The 18,632-nt window shown below is 44.2% G+C and overlaps 1 protein-coding gene across 2 annotated transcripts in view; it reads left to right on the forward strand.

The window, feature by feature from the left end:
* Nucleotides 1–18,632, forward strand: part of LOC126345620 (guanine nucleotide exchange factor DBS-like) — a 350,102-nt gene that overhangs the window by 311,648 nt on the left and 19,822 nt on the right. For both annotated transcript variants that reach the window (XM_050002115.1, XM_050002117.1), the window contains exons 17-18: nucleotides 667–792; nucleotides 8,579–8,782. In XM_050002115.1, the coding sequence (XP_049858072.1) occupies nucleotides 667–792; nucleotides 8,579–8,782 (330 nt within the window). The remainder of the gene's footprint in view (nucleotides 1–666; nucleotides 793–8,578; nucleotides 8,783–18,632) is intronic.

An 18,632-nucleotide genomic window follows, 5' to 3' on the forward strand; every position in this document is an offset into this window, starting at 1 on the left:
AGCACTTAGCAAGGAAACTAGATACAAAGGACAAAGCAAAAAGGCACTATTTATTCTGTTCTACATATTGTCTGACATATTTGCAAGTACGTATTTTCTTGAGCAAATATATGCACATGTTCTGAAATGTTTGGATGACATTTTTCTTATTCTTTCAGTTCTAAGGAGTGTACAGAATTTACCATGTGACCGTTGACAAGAACTTCCACTATGAATTTGGCTTTGATCATTAACAAACACTATTGCCATTGCTTGTTCCTTAATTTTGTTACTGTATTTGAATTTTTCCATAAAAAGGATAATCCTTCATAACCTCATTTTCACCACTCAGATGCTAAACTGCACAGCAGATAGCTCACATAACATTGGCAATTTTGGCATTCATCTGTAAATGAAAACAAACACTCAAAGCAGACAAGACTCAGTCGGGGAATAGAATGCCAGGTGTGCTGAAGTAGGTACACTTGTCTCTAGTAATCAATTCAGACAAGAAAGTTGATTGTGTAAAGATACTTTTAAAGTGACTACACAGATCCTAAAAAGATTTATTTGTTAAAAAGATAGGTAAAAAAAATGAACACATGTTGGATATCTGTTTCTCATAGTTGTTATGTAACACAACCAAGTTCATCACACAGTAATTTTTCATTGATCTCTTTTTCACAGGACCTAATACACTACAGTGAAGATGGCAAATGTGGTAGAGAACTTCAGGAAGCGCTTGATGGTATGCTAATTGTGCTCAAGTGTGTGAATGACAGTATGCACCAAATTGCAATAACTGGATTTTGGGTAAGTATTTCTGATGAACATTAATATAACTTAATGTGTTAGTTTTTTATTGATGTAGTAGATGAAATGTAAGTGACATTTGATATTACAGTGTCAGTTTTTCTAAACTGAAGTAAAACTGTGACAAAGAAAAAGTGTGTGAGGAGCAGTAAACATTCTTTACTGCTAAGCACAACATATTATCTGTGTATATAAGGAATAGTATTGGCAGTAATGCAGCAATTATAAAATGAGAAATGAGGATGCATTATCTACTTGAGAAAGCAATTCTGCTCTATGCTGAAACAAAAGGTTTAGTTAGTGTACAGCTTAGGATTATGGCTGTGTCAAGTTGTTGCCTTCATTATGGAAGATCTAATACTTCAGTTAGAAAGTGCATTTAGGAATGTAGAGTGAATTCAGAAAACAGATATATTACTGATGATGACTTTTCAGGGCTGTAACTCTCACAAGCTTGAGTGTGTAAAACAGCAGTTGTGGAGCGACATTCTTATTAGCAGTTGATTGAGAGTGACATTTGGATTGATGAGGATGCTTAAAGTAATGTGCTAAGCAAGTTTTCATCCTAGTAGTGGAATTCTTTATGTTGAGTGAGAAGGTATTGAATATAATGGCTTGAACACAGCTGGCACTTTCAGTGGAGTGTCAGAATGTCTGTGGAGGAATGGCAGCTCATTCTTCCTTTAGACTATAGGATGGGGCCCCTCCACGCCCGCACCAACGTGGTGACCAAACCAAAAGTTCTGCTGTCACCTCCGTATAACACGTTAGTTTTAGAATCAGGAGTCACAGGATGCAGGCTGTGATGTTATCCATGCGTCTGGGTAAGATTACTCATTTACATGGTCCATCAGGAGATAGAAGTGGTTAAAAGCAATTGAAGGGTAGCGGTTTTTAAGGGCAGAGGGAAAAAAGTGCCAAGGCAAGCGCCAAGGGAAAAAAACCTCTGCGATAGTAGGATGGGTAGTAAGGGCAGTAGCGGATTACTAGCTGCGACAGCGCATGCAAGGTGTGGTTATGTTAGTGCGAGGTATCGTGCATCGTTACCGTTGTCGTTGCTGGCGCTCGTTCCAGGATCTGCTGCTGCTGCGTCCCTGAAACATTACATTGTCATCATATATTAGTGGGCGATCGGTCATAGATCAGCTCACAGTGTGGGGGGTGTGTGTGGCTGGTTTGCGTGCTGTGTGCAGTACGGTTTCCCTGCGATTGCCGGTATTTCGGCGGGTTAAGCATCTGGGGTTGCCAGTAGTAGCTGAGTTGCAGGGGCTCGCCAGTACTGTCATGTTAGCGTGCTATGGACCATAGGTGTTCAGTTTTGTGCTAATAGTGTTTTTGGTCTATTATGTTTCCATGTATGGTTGTGGTCGTAGTTACCCAGAGAAAGGATAAACGGGTTACACGAGTGTCTCGTGTTTCTGTATAGTCGTGTGGAGAGTTTTTGGAATACCTGCAAGATGGTATCTAGCCGATATTCCCGGTGAAGGTCCGCGGTGCACGTGTAGCGCGGAGCGTTGCTTATGATTCTGAGTACTTTGTTCTGTATGAGCTGCAGACGGCGCACACGTGTGGGCGCAGCGTATCCCCAGACGGGAGCAGCATACGTCATCAGAGGTCTGATAAGTGTGGTGTACATGGACCTGGACACCCTCCTATTCAGTGTGCTACGCCTGTTAAGCATAGGGTAGAGTTGTTTGGGCCTCGCGTTTGCTTTGTTGGTCACGTGTTAGATGTGGTCCCCCTAGAGTAGTTTCCGGTCCAGCCAGACACCGAGGTATTTGACCTTCTCTCGGAAACGTATTGGGTGTGCGTGTAGTGTTATTTGATTGCAGTGTTGATGTTTGCGCAGTAGTTTCGGTCTTCTGGTGAACAGAACGGCTTCGCACTTGTCGACGTTTACTCTAACATGCCACTTCACCAACCAGGGCTCTGCCGTTCTGAGTGCGGTCTGTAGTCGTGAGTTAATGTTAGACGGCTTCCAATCTTGCGCTAGGATGGCAGTGTCATCCGCGTAGATTGCCATCGTCGTGTTATGTGTATCTGGGAGGTCGTTAATGTAGAGGTTAAACAGTAAGGGCCCTAGGATGCTTCCTTGGGGTACCCCTGCCTGTATACCGTGTCGTGTTGATTGTTTGCCCTGCACGTCAGTGTTGAAACTCCTGTCCGTGAGATATGAGTGTATGAGACGTACGAGCCCGTCGGGGAACCCTGCGTCGTTTAGTTTACGTATGAGGCCGTTGTGCCATAGACGATCGAAAGCCTTCTCGATGTCCAGGAACACCGCACCAGTTGCTTTGTTCATGTTGTATCCGTGTGTGATGTATTCGACGACGCGGAGGAGTTGTTGTGTTGTCGAGTGGTGATTCCTGAAGCCGAATTGCTCCGGCCTCAGGGTGTCATTTGTAATGCAGTGCCTAGTGAGTCGTTTCAGTATTACCTTCTCAACAATCTTGCTGAGCGCGCTCAGCAGGCTGATGGGTCGGTAATTTTGTGGGAGGGAGTGGTCTTTCCCCGGCTTCCTGAACATCAGGACCTTGGCCGTCTTCCAAAAGGCGGGGAAGTGTTGGTGTTTGAGTATGGCATTCGTGATGTGCGTGACATAGTCTATTGCTTTATCCGTGAACTCCTGGAGGACACGGTTTTGAATGCCATCGTGACCAGGGGCCTTCCTAGCAGTGGTATGCATGATGGCCCATTTCACTTCAGCTGTGCTAGCCTGGCGGATGTTGTTGCGCGCTGGTTGGGTCAGGATGCGAGTGACCTCCTGGTCTGTTGCAAGCGTGAACGCTGGATCTGACGGATCCATGTTCGGTGTGAATGACACTGCAAGTGTGAGGGCCATCAGTTCAGCTTTTTCTTCTGCAGAATATGCCGGTCCGTCGGGCCCTTGTAGCGTGGGTGTGTAGTGTTTCTCCCTGGTGAAGTGTCGGGCCATCTGCCACACGCCAGGTCGCGTGGTGTCTAGCCCTGCGAGTTTTTGGTCCCACTGTTGTGTTTTAAATGTTTGTATTTTGTCCCGCATTATTCCCTGGAGCCTGTTAATGTGCCGTTTGAAGTGCTGGCGCCTGGTACGCTGCCAATACCTCCTGAGGCGGTTCCTCATTGAGATAAGGCCCAGGATCTCCTGGGGCAGGGCAGCACTGTATTGTTGTGGTGTGCGGATTAGTATGGTGCCGGCTATTGCGTCTTGGACGGCGTTAGTAAGGGTTTCAACAGCATCATCTATTTGAGCTGTCTCATTAATTGCGTGGGTAGGTGGGATGTGACTGTCGAGCGTTTCCTTGAACAATGTCCAATTCGCGTGGCGCTTGTAGTCGAGCATCCTGCGTTGGTCAATGTGCTGCAGTGTTTCTTCAATGTATAGCATAACAGGTTGGTGATTTGAGGGCAGATCGTTTTCAACAGCAACGTTGAGTGTCGTTGTTATGCCCTTGATGAGGGCCATGTCTAATACGTCTGGCCTGTGTCCCCTCCGGTAGGGAATGTGCGTCGGTTCGGTCGGCGCTAGTGTAATGTAGTTTCGTCCTAGCGCGTGTTCATATAGTTTTTTGCCGTTGGAGTTTCGTATACGTGAATTCCAGTCTGGGTGTTTCGCGTTAAGATCTCCAGCGGCTATTATGCGCGGTGATATGTTGAGTATAGTGCTGATGTCGCGTGTCACTATGTTCTTAGGACTGTTGTATACTGACACCAGTGTGGTATAGGCTCCGTTGAACTTGACCCTGACGACGGTTGCCTCTAATTTTTCAAGTTCAGGGAGCACTATGTTTGTGTGTTCAATGTCTTTGTGTATAATGATGGCCGTTCCACCGAAACCAGAGCCGTCCGGTCGGTCGGTACGATAGACGCAGTAGCTGGTAAAGTTTAGGTGGTTGTGCGGTTTGAGTTTAGTTTCGTTCAGTAGTGCGATAAGGATGCCCTTACGCTCCATGAACGCGGCAAGTTCCGCCCTTTTGTTGTTGATCCCGTCTGCATTCCAGAACAGGATCTGTGATAGTGTCTGGTTGTTTGCGAAGGGGGCCGGGTGTGGCGTATTATCCATGTAGGGATGTGGACAGTGTGGTGAGAGCTGTTTGTATGGCAGTCAAGTACTGTCCGGGTTGGGCAGACATGAGCTGTGTGAACAGTGTGGTGATGACCGAGAAGATCCTGGCGAGGATCTGTTGGGTCGTATGCTGGGGGAATAGTGTTTCCAATATTCCCCCTTGTGTTGTGTTTGTGTTGTGCGTGTCGGCCTGTGGCTTGTTTGTGGTGTTAGCGGCCGCTGGTGCGGGTGTTGGCGTTGTGTGTGGGCTGGCGCTTGTGTTGCTGCTGTGTGCTGCAGTCTGTGGTGCCTGTGTTACAGGTGTGGTGACGGGTGGAGTAGTGTGTGTGCTGGTGTCGCTGGCTTGCTGACTGTGTGTCTGCGTTTCCGTGTTCTGTTGTTGCCGAGTGGTTTGTTGTGGCGATCTTGTGTACCCGTTCCTGTTCCCTTGAGGTCGCCTACGCCTTCTCTGGGTTTTCGGTTCTGGGGGTCCTTGTGTGGGTGCGTCTTCCTGTGCGGTCTGCGTGGTTTCGCATGCCGTGGCCTCAGGGAGTGGGGTCGTGTTGTTTTGGGGAGCTGGTGTTGGAACCGATGTGGTTGATGTGTTTTTTGTTGGCTGAGACGGTTGTATTGTTGTCGCAGCGGTTGTGTTTTGTGCGTGTGATGGGCGCGGAAGTTCCGCCGCCCGCACCGCTCCTCCAGGGCTCGTAGCCATGGCGAACGTTACACCGTTCCTGACAGGGTTTGGTGCGGGCCTTGGACGTGGTATGGCGCTGAGTCCTCTAGCTTGTTGTATTTTACGCCACTGCGCCTCTCTGTATACGTCGCAGCCCCTGTAGTTGGCCGCATGGCCTTGGCCACAGTTGGCGCAACGGCGTGCGTTTCGTTGTGCTTGTGTACAAGCGTTGGATGCGTGTTTGCCAGCGCATCCGCGGCAACGGGGTGCCAGGCGACAGCGAAGGGCCGAATGACCGAATCGCTGGCAGTTGTTGCATTGTTGGGGGACGAGTGGTGGTTCATATAACTCTACCCTTACGTCCATCCGCAGAAGGCGGGTGTGTGTGCGGAAGCCCGTCATCCGGTTAGCACTTCGGCAGTCGTAACCAAGGAAGTTGAGCGCCGCTTGAACTGTTTTGTTTGGTGTGCTGGGGTCCACTCCCTTCACCACGTACTGCTGTGTCCGCTCTTCAGCCGTTCTGTACGTGTAGTGCTCGATCCCCTGTTCTTTGAGGAAGAACAGGAGATCTTTGTACTCTGTGTTAGTAGCCACGTACAGTGAGGCCCTATCCCCAGAGTATTTAGTGTGAAGCGTGAAAGGTGTGTGCCTCGCTTCGAATGTGGTGTTAAGGACGCTAAGGTCCCCATAGTTCTGTATTACGACTGGGGCAAAACCAGTCTTTTGTTGTGCGGGCATAGCTGCGGTTTGTGTACTTGTGTTATTACTGACCGCAGGTCGGTTCGTGTTGGTGTTCCTAGCCGGAAGTGTTTGTTTCGGTGTAGGCAGCAACGCCTTTCGGCTGCCTAGCGAGTTTGGTTGCTCGCTTGTGCCTGTTGTGTTTCTGCGTTTGTGTGGTGGGCCCTCCACCTGCCAGGGCCCGGTGTAGTGCTGTTCTGTGTCCTCGTCCGCCGCCGCTGATTCCGCCACTGGAGTCAGCAGCGACAGCGGGACGGTCGTGCAGGAGTCACCAGTAGCAGGCGAGTGCAGCGTGATGTGTAATGTGGTGCGTTTCGGCGTGTCGTTTGCGCCGCAAAGGTCGGTTATCAGCCGACGTTGGTCCAGCAGTTCCTGTGCTTGCTGCGCGATCTGCCGATCCTTGTCGGCCAATACCTCCCCCACGGCGGCAAGCGGGACGCTGGCATCGACGGGGTCAGTCGGCCCGAGCGCCTCTTTCGCTGCAGCTTTGCTGCGGGTTATGGCGGGAGAAACACCGGCGGAATCTGCCATCTTGGTGTTCTGGGAGGGACGAGAAAGGGGAACGACAATTTTGCTCTTTCTGAGAAGAAAAAGCCCTAACTGTTTGACCCTACGGAAGTGGGGGGAGTGCCCTACGGCCTAGCGTGCGCCGTTAGTGCAGTGGCTCTTCCTTTAGAGCTACAGCCAGAGAAGGTAGTGATGATGTATGCTGAGATCTGGAGCCAAGTCAGCATTGTAACTGATTCCAGAGGTTCTGACAATTGATTTAACAATCAACAGCTGTATGAAATATTGTTCCAAATTGTTCACTGAATATGAATTTCACATCCCCATCTGCAATGGGTGTAAATATATTGTCCAGTTCTGACAAACGAAAATTTGTGCCAGACAAGAACTCAAACCTGGGTTTCCTGCTTATTGTGAGCAGTCACTTTAACCACTTCTGCTGTCTGTATATGCTTCCCAGCCTGATCCAAACCTTCTTACGTCACGGTCCACATCCTTAGATTTTAGTCTTATGTAAGTCCTCCTTTTAAGCTTGCAGCATTACACTGTTCTATCACAGGGAGAATGGCTTCACCACAAGGAATCAACTCCTTGTGACACTATTTGATAGGTGATGAGGGGACTGATGACCTAAGATGTTAAGTCCCGTAGTGCTCAGAGCCATTTAATAGGTGATGCCATATGGTTTTTTACAACCATGCTCCACAGTGCTGGATTGTACCTGTTCATTGGTACATGAGTTCTGTCTGTTCTTGAGTTAGCGGTGATTGTTTTGTCATGCTTCCACTTCACAGTTCCATCACCAACAGTTGACGTGGGCAGCTTTAGAATGGTAGAAATGTCACTGATGGATATGTTACGCTGGTGATATCCCATGAGCTGTCCAAGTTCAAAGCCACTAAACTCTTCTGACCTATCCATTCTGCTATTACTGTTTCTCTACTGACAACACAATACTCCCTACCTCCCTATTATAATGGTAGATCCATCACTTGTGACGTCTAGTGGTCAATTTTTCATTACTTGGGTACACACCATATGTTTGATTATATATGATAGAGCACTAGTCATTAAATAGAGGAGGTACTGAATAGTGGATTAGTGGATAGGCATGTAGTAAAGATGAAACATTTTTTACCTTCTGGGAAAAGCCGTGCTTTGAAACTAACAAACCTCCACACAGCCCCTGCTGTTCTAGATGTGTAGACCTTCAGCATACTGGGAGAGGGGCTGCTTGTCACACCAGATGTGATACACATGAGTGTCCAGACTGTACTGAATGGGAAGTACTTGCTAATTTGAAATGGGTGCTAGTTGTCACAATAAAAGGTATTTTGGGTAATTGGTAGCTTGAATGTAAATAAAAGCTCTTATGTAGCCACTAGTGAGATGATTAACATCGACTAAGGTTGCTCACTGAGTAAAGGAGGACCAAATAAAACAAATGAAGCAAGAGGTGTTGAGGTTCTGTTGGAATAATGACAGGATGCCCTTAACGTGGATCATGACCGTAAAGATGTCATAAGTGAAACTGACCATGGGGAGTTGTTTAGGTTTATGAGTGGCTTGTAAGAATTCCTCAAGACAATTTAATAAAAGCTGGTGTAATGTGGTTTCATGTTTTGTGCCCATGACAATGCTGAGCATTTATTTTTTGTTCATACCTTCAACAGAGAAGTAGTTGCATGTAAGAATGTAGTTGGCCATGGTTATTATGCAAGTAGTATTTATATCCAAAGGTACCGCTTCTACAGTAGACTGGTATTGTTCAAACTGTGTATCAATAATATAACATGTTATGTTTTGTGGATTCTGTTGTATGTCATTATTTTTTGTTGCAGGGGGATTTGAGTGACCAAGGAGAGTTACTAATGCAGGGCTCATTCTCTGTATGGACAGAAAGCAAGAAAGACAGGCTACGAGAACTACGCCTCAAACCTATGCAGAGACACATCTTCTTATATCAGAAGGCTATGCTTTTCTGTAAAAAGATTACCAAAGAAGGCCAGAATAAAGCTGAATATCATTTCAAACGATATTTGAAGGTAATGAATGTTTGTACAATACTTCTACCATTTGCAAAATATAATTGGGTGCCTTTTTCCAGAGGAAGTGTTGTGTGGCAGTGTCAACAGAAGTCAGCCAAGATTGACTTCTGCTAGATTTCAACTTTAGTTAGCAAACAGTACTGTTCACAGTTCGTTGTAGAGTAGTATTTTGTAATTTGGAGCAACAAGATTTGTGGTTTTGTTATATAAATGTACTTAAATGATTATTACATCAGTATGTTGTCTGTGTTTTTATTGAGACTGTGATGCACATTTGTTTTATTTGCTGACTGCCCTGTGAGAGGCAGGAATCACTTGCAACACCCCTGTCCAAAATGCTAAGCTACACTGTGCATACAATAGACGCATATGAGCCAATATCATATTGTTGTAGAACAACAAAAGATGAGGAGGAGTGGCTCTATATGGGAAAATCCTTGTTTAGTCCCTGTCCTTACACATTAGTTAATATTATGCGGGAAAGGTTTATCATTGCCGTTTAATGACATTGGATCTAGAATTACGAAACCTAGTAGTGTGGACAGTAAATGACAATAGGAAATATCAGTATTCTGTAGTGCTGCTTGAGGACATCAATAATTGTTGCTGTCTAGCTTTGGCTTATTTAACACAGTAACATTCCTATTTGGGAGTCAAGTTCATTGTTGTGGCCTTAGTAACTCAATGCTACTACTTTTAATTCAGCCCAAACATCCTCAGTATCAGGAAAGTGTTTCCCTGCTATAGTCCCATGAAAGTGACTGATTACATAATTTCTGATTAAACATTTTTTAATATTATGAGAAGGTAAGCTGCTACTCACAATATAGCAGAGATGCTTAGTCGCAAATAGGCACAAGAAAAAGATTTTCACACTTAAAGCTTTTGGCCAATGGCCTTTGTCAACAATAGACACACACACACACACTCACACACACACACACACACACACACACACACACACACATCTACAGCTTCTGGCAGCTGAAGCCACACTGTGAGCAACATCAGCAGTGCATAATGGGAGTGGCGACTGGATGAGGGAAAGGAGGAGGCTGGGGCAGGGAGGGGAAGGGATAGGATGGTGGACAGTGAAGTGCTGCAGGTTGGGCAGCGGGTTGGGGAGAGGTGGGGAGGGGTAGGGGGTAGTGGAAAAGGAGAGACATAGGAAGGAATAAATAAAAAGAAACATAGAGAAAAAAATAAAGTAACAAAATAAATAAAATAAAGACTGGTTGTGGTGGTGGAATGACGGCTGTGTAGTGCTGGAATGGGAGCAGGGAAGGAGCTGGGTGGGTGAGGACAGCGATTAACGAAGGTTGAGGCCAGGATGGTTATAGGAACATAGGATGTATTGCAGGGAAAGTTCCCACCTGCGCAATTCAGAAATGCTGGTGTTGGTGGGAAGGAACCATATGGCACAGGCTGTGAAGCAGTCGTTGAAATGAAGGATATAATGTTTGGTAGCCTGTTCAGCAACAGGGTGGTCTACTTGTTTCTTGACCTCAGTTTGTCAGTGGCCAGTCATGCAGACAGACAGCTTGTTGGTCATCATGCCTACTTAGAATGCAGCACAGTGGTTGGTACCTAGCTTGTAGACCACATCACTGGTTTCACAGGTAGCCCTGCCTTTAATTGGATAGGTGATGTTAGTGACCGGACTGGAGTAGGTGGTGGTGGGATGATGTATGGGACAGTGGGACAGGTCTTGCATCTAGGTCTATTACAGGGGTATGATCCATGAGGTAAGGGATTGGGAGCCGGGGTTGTATAAGGATGGACGAATATATTGTGTAGGTTTGGTGGCCGGCGGAGTACCACTGTGGGAGGGGTGAAAGGATAGTGGGCAGGCCATTTTTCATTTCAGCGCATGACGAGAGGTAATCGAAACCCTGGCAGAGAATGTAATTCAGTTGCTCCAGTCCTGGGCGGTACAGAGTTACAAGGAGAATGCTCCTCTGTGGCCGGACGGTTGGGCTTTCGGAGGTGTTGGGAGACTGGAACGAAAATACACGGGAGATTTGTTTTTGTACAAGGTTAGGAGGATATTTACAGTCAGTGAAGGTTTCAGTGAGACCCTCGGTATATTTTGAGAGGGACTGCTCGTCATTGCGGATGTGACGAGTATGGGTGGGTAGGCTGTATGGCAGGGACTCCTTGGTATGGCAGCTGTCAAAGCGGAGGTATTGCTGGTGGTTGTTAGGTTTGATATGGACAGAGGTACTGATGTAGCCATCTTCAACGTGGAGGTCAGCATCTAGGAAGGTGGCTTCTTAGGTTGAGTAGGATCAGGTGAAGCAAACGGGAGAGAAGTTGTTGAGGTTCTGGAGGAATGTGGGTAGGGTGTCCTCACCTTTTATCCAGGTAGCAAAGATGCCATCAATGAATGTGAACCAGGTGAGGGGTTTAGGATTCTGGGTGTTATGAAGCATTCCTCTAGATGGCCCATGAATAGGTTGACATAGGATGGTGCCATGTGGGTGCCCATAGACGTACCTCAGATTTGTTTGTAGGTAATGCCTTCAAAGGAGAAGTCATTGTGGGTGAGGATATAGTTGTTGGTTTGGAATCCATTGGGTTTTGGTAAAGGTAGTGTTCAATAGCAGTGAGGCCATGGGCATGAGGAATGTTAGTATACAGGGAGGTGGCATCAATAGTGACGAGCAGAGCAATGTGTGGTAAAGGTAAAGGAACTGTGTAGAGTCAGTGGAGGAAATGGTTGGTATCTTTTATACAGGAGGGTAAGTTCCGGGTAATAGGTTGAAGGTGTTGGTCTAAGAGAGCAGAGATTCTGTCAGTGGGGGCACAGTTGCCAGCTACAATGGGGTGTCTTGGGTGGTTAGGTTTATGGACTTTAGGAAGCATGTAGAAGGTAGGAGTGTGGGTAGTGGTAGGGGTGAGTAGAGATATGGACTCCATGGAGGGGTTCTGGGATGGGCCTAAGGATTAGTGTAGTGACTGGAGATCCTGCTGGATTACTGGAATAGGGTCACTATGGTAAGGTTTGTAGGTGGAAGTATCTGACAAACTGATGGAGTCCTTCTGCTAGGTAGTCTTGCAGTTCAGAACAACAACAACAGTGGAGCCTTTGTCTGCAGGTAGGATTATAATGTCAGAATTAGTTCTTAGATGGTGGACTGCAGTTCGTTCTGTGGATGCAAGGTTAGTTTCCATGTTGAGGGATTTGGGGAATGATGGTGAGGCAAGGTTTGAGGTTAAGAAACTTTTAAAATTAACAGGGGGTGGTTTGGGGCAGTGGTGGTGGGTGATGGTTGTATGGAGGAGTGAACTTAGTTAGGCAAGGTTCAATATTGGGCTTTGGTTGAGTCTGATTGGTAGGGCTGGTGGCGAAAAAGTGTTTCTACTGGGAGAAGGAGAGAAGGTCTTTAACAAGTCCTGCATGACTGAATTTGAGAGTGGGGCAGAAGGTGAGGCCTTTGGAAAGGACTGATATTTCTGTGCGGCTAAGGCTTCTGGACGAAAGATTCATGACTGTGTTGTGAGTCTGTTTAGGTTCTGGATTATGTGTGGTGGTGGGAGGGAGTTTTGGAGGGTGGGTTAAGTGTAGTAGGTCTGTGAGATAGGGTTTGTCCACTATGAGGGGGCATGAGGGAGGTTTGGAGGTTGTTGTAGAGGTGGTGGACAGTGGTGTTCCAAGGCAAAAGTAGATAGCGAGCAGGATGAAGAGCTTTTTGAGGTGGAATCTTGAATGTTGCTCAAGTTCCTGCAGGTCAAGAGTTTCAGTGTGTGTTATGGGTTCCAAGAAAAATGGAATTGCATAGCAGGAGAATTTTGCAGATGGAGAGAAGGTACTGAAGGAGATTTGGGTTTGGTTGATACACTTTTGCAGGAATATGTTGGTGAGGGCTAAGTGTTTCCAACTGGCTTCATTAGCATTCTGATTCCCTGCTTGACAGCATGTGTATTTGGTTGGTGCATGTCTGTTTGTTCCCCTGACATTCCATCGTGGCACCATGGCAATCCCGTACAAAATCATAGGTTTTGTAATTCTAGATCCAGTGTCATTACACGGCAGTGATAAACCTTTCCTGCATGATATTAACTAATGTGTAAGGACAGGGACTCAACAGGGTTTGCCGTGTTGATATCTGTAGACTGATTTGATGTGGGAGCCACGATGTCCGCTTCCATCTTCCATTGGTTCATCACAGGCTGGACGTGTATGGGGCCCAGTGTTGGTGGGGATGGCTGCTGGCTGCGTCAGGAGGTGTCTCAGAGGACTGGCTGCATAAAGGTCATGATTGTATAAAGTAAAATAGGAGTACTCCCTGTGTGCATTTCACTGCAGTGTGGTCTGATTTTTTTATTTGTATGGTGTATTTTGATTGCATTTGAACATTTAATCTTAAACATAACTATTGCTGAGCTGTTCTGTGACTCTGCTTGGTTCCCATGTCTTTTTCCACACTTTTATCTGAAATGATTACTGAGTAACTCAGTTGAAAAGCTTGTTTCAACTGTTGTCGAGGTTTGACATGTGGGTGCACAAATGGCTTTAAACTTGGCATTAATTTTCAACGTGATCTCCCACGGAGTTCCAGATTGTGCATCATGTTGACTGGCTCTGTACTGAGAGAGAAAGGACAGTAAAACATTATCTTTATTGTTCTGTTGAAAGAGATTCATTGTGTTTGTCTTGAAAGTTTGTACAAATCATTCAGGGAGTGCATTGGCCTCAGAATGAAATGATGTAGTCTTGAAGTGTGAAATGCTGTTGGTTTTACAAAATAATTGAAATTCCTAAAAAGAAATTGTGTGCCATTGTCAGTGACAATGTACTAGTGACAGTACTAGAAGTGGCTAAAGAATGTCTTGGAACAGTAGTGTGTAAAGGTAGGATGAAGCAAACAGCTTGGTGGAATGACACAGTCAAGGCAGCCTGTAAAAGGAAAAATAAGGCGTATCAAAAATGGCTACATACTATAACTCAGGTAGACAGAGAAAGTTATGTTGAAGAAAGAAACAAAGCCAAACAGATAATTGCAGCATCCAAGAAGAAATCTTAGGAAGCATCCAAGAAGAAATCTTAGGAGGACTTTGGAAACAGGTTGGAGACTTTGTGTCAAGCTGCTGGAAAACCATTCTGGAGTGTAATTAGCAGTCTTCGAAAGGGAGGTAAGAAGGAAATGACAAGTATTTTGGACAGGTCAGGAAAACTGCTGGTGAATCCTGTGGACTCCTTGGGCAGATGGAGAGAATATCTTGAAGAGTTGCTCAGTGTAGGTGTAAATACGATCAGTAATGTTTCAGATTTCGAGGTAGAATGGGATAGGAATGATGATGGAAGTAAGATCACATTTGAGGAAGTGGAGAAAATGGTCAATAGATTGCAGTGCAATAAAGCAGCTGTGGTGGATGAAATTAAGTGGAATTCGACAAATACAGTGGAATGTCAGGTCTTAAATGGCTACACTGGATTATTGAAATGGCCTGGGAGTCGGGACAGTTTGCATCAGACTGGACAAAAGCAGTAATCACACCAATTTTTAAACGTGGAAACAGAAAAGATTGTAACAACTACAGAGGTATCTCTTTAATCAGCATTGTGGATAAAATCTTCTTAAGTATTGTTGAAAGGAAAGTGCGAGTATTAGTTGAGGACCAATTGGATGAAAATCAGTGTGGGTTTAGGCCTCTTAGAGGTTGGCAGGACCAGATATTTAGCTTACGGCAAATAATGGAGAAGTGTTACGAGTGGAACAGGAATTGTATCTATGCTTTATAGGTCTAGAAAAGGCATATTACCAGTTTCCTAGGAGGAAGTTGTTGACTGTTCTACGAGATTATGGAATAGGAGGCAAACTTTTGCAAGCAATTAAAGGTCTTTACATGGATAGTCAAGCAGCAGTTAGTTGACAGTAAATTGAGTTAATGGTTCTGAGTAGTTTCAGGGGTGAGACAAGGCTGCTACCTGCCTCCACTGTTGTTCTCATTATTTATGGATCATATGTTGAAAACAATAGACTGGCTTGGTGGGATTAAGATATGTGAACACAAAATAAGCAGTCTTGCATATGCGGATGACTTAGTTGTGATGGCAGATTCAATTGAAAGTTTGCAAAGTAATACTTCAGAGCTAGATCAGAAGTTTAAGGACTTTGGTATGAAGATTAGCATCTCCAAAACGAAAGTAATGTCAGTGGGAAAGAGATATAAGCGGATTGAGTGCCAAATAGGAGGAACAAAGTTAGAACAGGTGGACGGTTTCAAGTACTTGGGATGCATATTCTCACAGGATGGCAACATAGTAAAAGAACTTGAAGCGAGGTGTAGCAAAGCTAATGCAGTGAGCGCTCGGCTACGATCTACTCTCTTTTGCAAGAAGGAAGTCAGTACCAAGACTAAGTTATCTGTGCACCATTCAATCTTTCGACCAACTTTGTTGTATGGGAGTGAAAGCTGGGTGGATTCAGGTTACCTTATCAATACGGTTGAGGTTATGGATATGAAAGTAGCTAGGGTGATTGTGGGTACTAGTAGATGAGAACAATGGCAGGAGGGTGTCCACAATGAGGAAATCAAAGAAAAACTGGGAATGAACTCTATAGACATAGCAGTCAGGGCGAACAGGCTTAGGTGGTGGGGTCATGTTAAAGCCATGGGAGAAGCAAGGTTACCCTAGAGACTCATGGGTTCAGCAGTAGAGGGTAGGAGGAGTCAGGGCAGACCAAGGAGAAGGTACCTGGATTCAGTTAAGAATGATTTTGAAGTAATAGGCTTAACATCAGAAAAGGCACTAATGTTAGCACTGAATAGGGGATCATGGAGGAATTTTATAAGGGGGACTATGCTCCAGACTGAACGCTGAAAGGCATAATCAGTCTTAAATGATGATGATGATGATGTCAGTGACAATAGATTTGGGCAGTCCTTCAGTAGAGAAGACTTTAGACAAAGTTGTAGACAAAGCCTGAATAGTCTTTGTGGTAGATATCAATGACGTGTATCACAATTGGAAATCTGGAGAAAGCATTGATGAGGATGAGCCAGTAGCTTCTGAGAAACGCTCCTGCAAAATCAATATGCAGGCATGACAAAGGTTCTGAGGCTTGTTGCCATGGAGACTACAGTCGAGGCAGAGCTTACTGGTATTTTTGACAAAAATGATATTTAGCCAAAATAATTTCAATGTCAGTGTCAGTATTCTTCCATTTGCTCTCTGACAGTGCAGTAGATATGAACTATGCCCTTATGACTTTGATGTAGCATCTGTAGTACCTTAAAACTATTAACTGTAGGAATAGCTAGTCTTGTCTTGTCTTGCCTTGCCTTGCCTTGCCTGGCCTGGTTCTGAATGAACCAAAATGACACTGTTGTACCTGTAAGTACAAGCCTCACATTCCAGTAAGATACAATCTCTAGTTGATTAAGTAACTTCTTATCATTAGGCCACTCCATTTGAATACAGTGTTTCATGTTAGGCAAAACAGTGTCTATAGATACTAGTTTGTCAGTTAAATTTGAGTTTTCCTCAGAAAGTTTCCATTGGGTGTTGACAGCGGATATCCAGTGGAAAACAAACATCAGCTGAAGACCCAACCTTTTTGTCTTGTCCTATTGGCAGACACGAAAGCCAATCTGTGTATGCATGTTGTGCTGTGGACCTGAAAATAATTTCATAGTTGCATTTCAACAGAAGCAGCAACCAGCAATACAGACATTGAGCAGTTTGCTAGGAATGTCATTGTTTGATCCACTATAGCCAATGAAGGTTTGTGGTCTGTATAGACAAATGTACACCCCTAAATGTAATAAAGAAATTTCTGGGCTGGAAATATAATCATGGGAGCCTCTTTTTCGATCTGATGTTAATTTCTTTATGCCATTGCCAGAGTCCTCAGAGTGAATGCAATTGGACCTTTGAAACCATGATGTCAGTGTGACAGAACAGTCCTCATGCCATAGACTGAGACAACCACAGTGTGAGCATTTTGCTTGGATCGTCAATAAAATAGTTTAATTTGTTAAATGCACATTGGCATTCACTGATCCAGTACCATTTGGTGCCATAATGTAACAACTTGTGCAGTGGTCCACTGATGGAAGCTACATGAGGGAGAAATTTCCAATAGTAATTTATTTGTCCTAATACAGAACGTAACTGCTTGATATCCTTGGAAGCTGGAAGGTGTTCAATTGCGTCAGTGTGTTGCAATGTTGACTTGATGCCATATGCAGGCAGAATGTGTTCTAAGTACTGTACTTCACATTGACAAAATATACACTTGTCTTCGTTGTACTTCAAATTCACTGCTGTAGAATTTTGAAAACTAATTTCAAATTCTTTGAGGACTTCTTTGGACTTGTGCCTGAGGTAATAATATCATCAAGGTAGTTCACAGAATTCGGAGCTTTCTGAATTAAATGTTCTAAATACCACTGGAATGAACTTGGAGCGCTGGCTATGCAGAAGGGTAACCTTTTATAATGGTAGATACCAAATGGAGTATTTATCACCATAGTTCTTTAACCTCCAGCTAGCTAGTTTTGACATTGATCCTTTCAGCGTGGGAATAGGTTATGACTCAATAATAGACTGAGAATTAACCACTACCTTGAAATCTCCACAGAAGCAAAGTGGGCCATTCGGCTTCTGACAACTAAGATTGGTGTTGCCTGTTGGCTAGTGTTTATGGTTTTGATAATCTCTCTTCAAGATGGTCAAGTTCCTGCTTCACATTATCTTTCAGTGCAAAAGTAATGTTGCATGCTTTGCAAAATTTTGGCACTGCATCCAGCTTCAGTATAAAGTCACCATGTAACCTATGATACTTCTCCTTGCTTTGGAGAAAAAATTATCATATTTTTGCAATGCCTGATTTAACTTTCGATTTGGAATGACACTTTTTGATCTGCCTCCTCCTGAGTGGTGAGTGGTGAAGCTCAAAGCATTGAAGAGATCCAGCCCTAGTAAATTCGTTGCTTTATTTGAATTTACACCTAAAAATGTAGCCAGTTTTGTAAGTTACTATACATCAACATATGCTGAAAATCGTCCTTTTACTATTATCTCTTGATTGCTGTAACTGAACAGCAAACTGTGAAAGTCTGTAAAGTTTGGAGTAGAATGACTGAAACTGACAACCATGTGTCAATTTGGAAAGTTACAGTTTGAAGAGTTACAGTTAATGACTTTTTATTGCCAGCAAAGGTGACATTTATGTGACGTTTCATCCATGAAAGTTTCTGAACTTGGACGTGTTCATTATGAACAGTACTTGACTTTTTACTACTAACAATTGCTGTATGCTTGAGTGTCTGTTGTTTTTGTCCGTCAATTCTGCTTCTTTTAGCACACATCAATCCTATGTTTATTTTTTTTTTTTTTTAAAGTACTCAAATCAATGGCAGATCGCCTTCTAAAGACGTGTTTGTTAGACTAACCAGGTCCTCCTCTTATTTATTGCTGGGGGAGTGCATGATAAGCATACTATGAATTAATGAATCTGCATAAGTTTATATACATTGATCATTTTCCCTTATGAAATTTGTTGATAATAATCCAACCCAATTCAAAAGTAATAGCAGTGTGCATACCTATAACACCAGGAGAAAGGATGATCTTCACTATGCAGGGTTAAATCTGACTTTGGCACAGAAAGGGGTAAATTATGCTGCCACAAAAGTCTTTGGGCACCTACCAAACAGCATCAAAAGCCTGACAGATAGCCAACTAACATTTAAAAATAAATTAAAAGAATTTCTAGATGACAACTCCTTCTACTCATTGGCTGAATTTTTAGATATAAAGTAAGAATAAAAAAAAACAAAAAAAAAAAGACTTAATGATTAGTGTCATGCAATATTTTGTGTAATGTAATTTCTT

Source organism: Schistocerca gregaria, chromosome 1 (genome assembly GCF_023897955.1).
Source record: "Schistocerca gregaria isolate iqSchGreg1 chromosome 1, iqSchGreg1.2, whole genome shotgun sequence".
Taxonomy (NCBI): domain Eukaryota; kingdom Metazoa; phylum Arthropoda; class Insecta; order Orthoptera; family Acrididae; genus Schistocerca; species Schistocerca gregaria.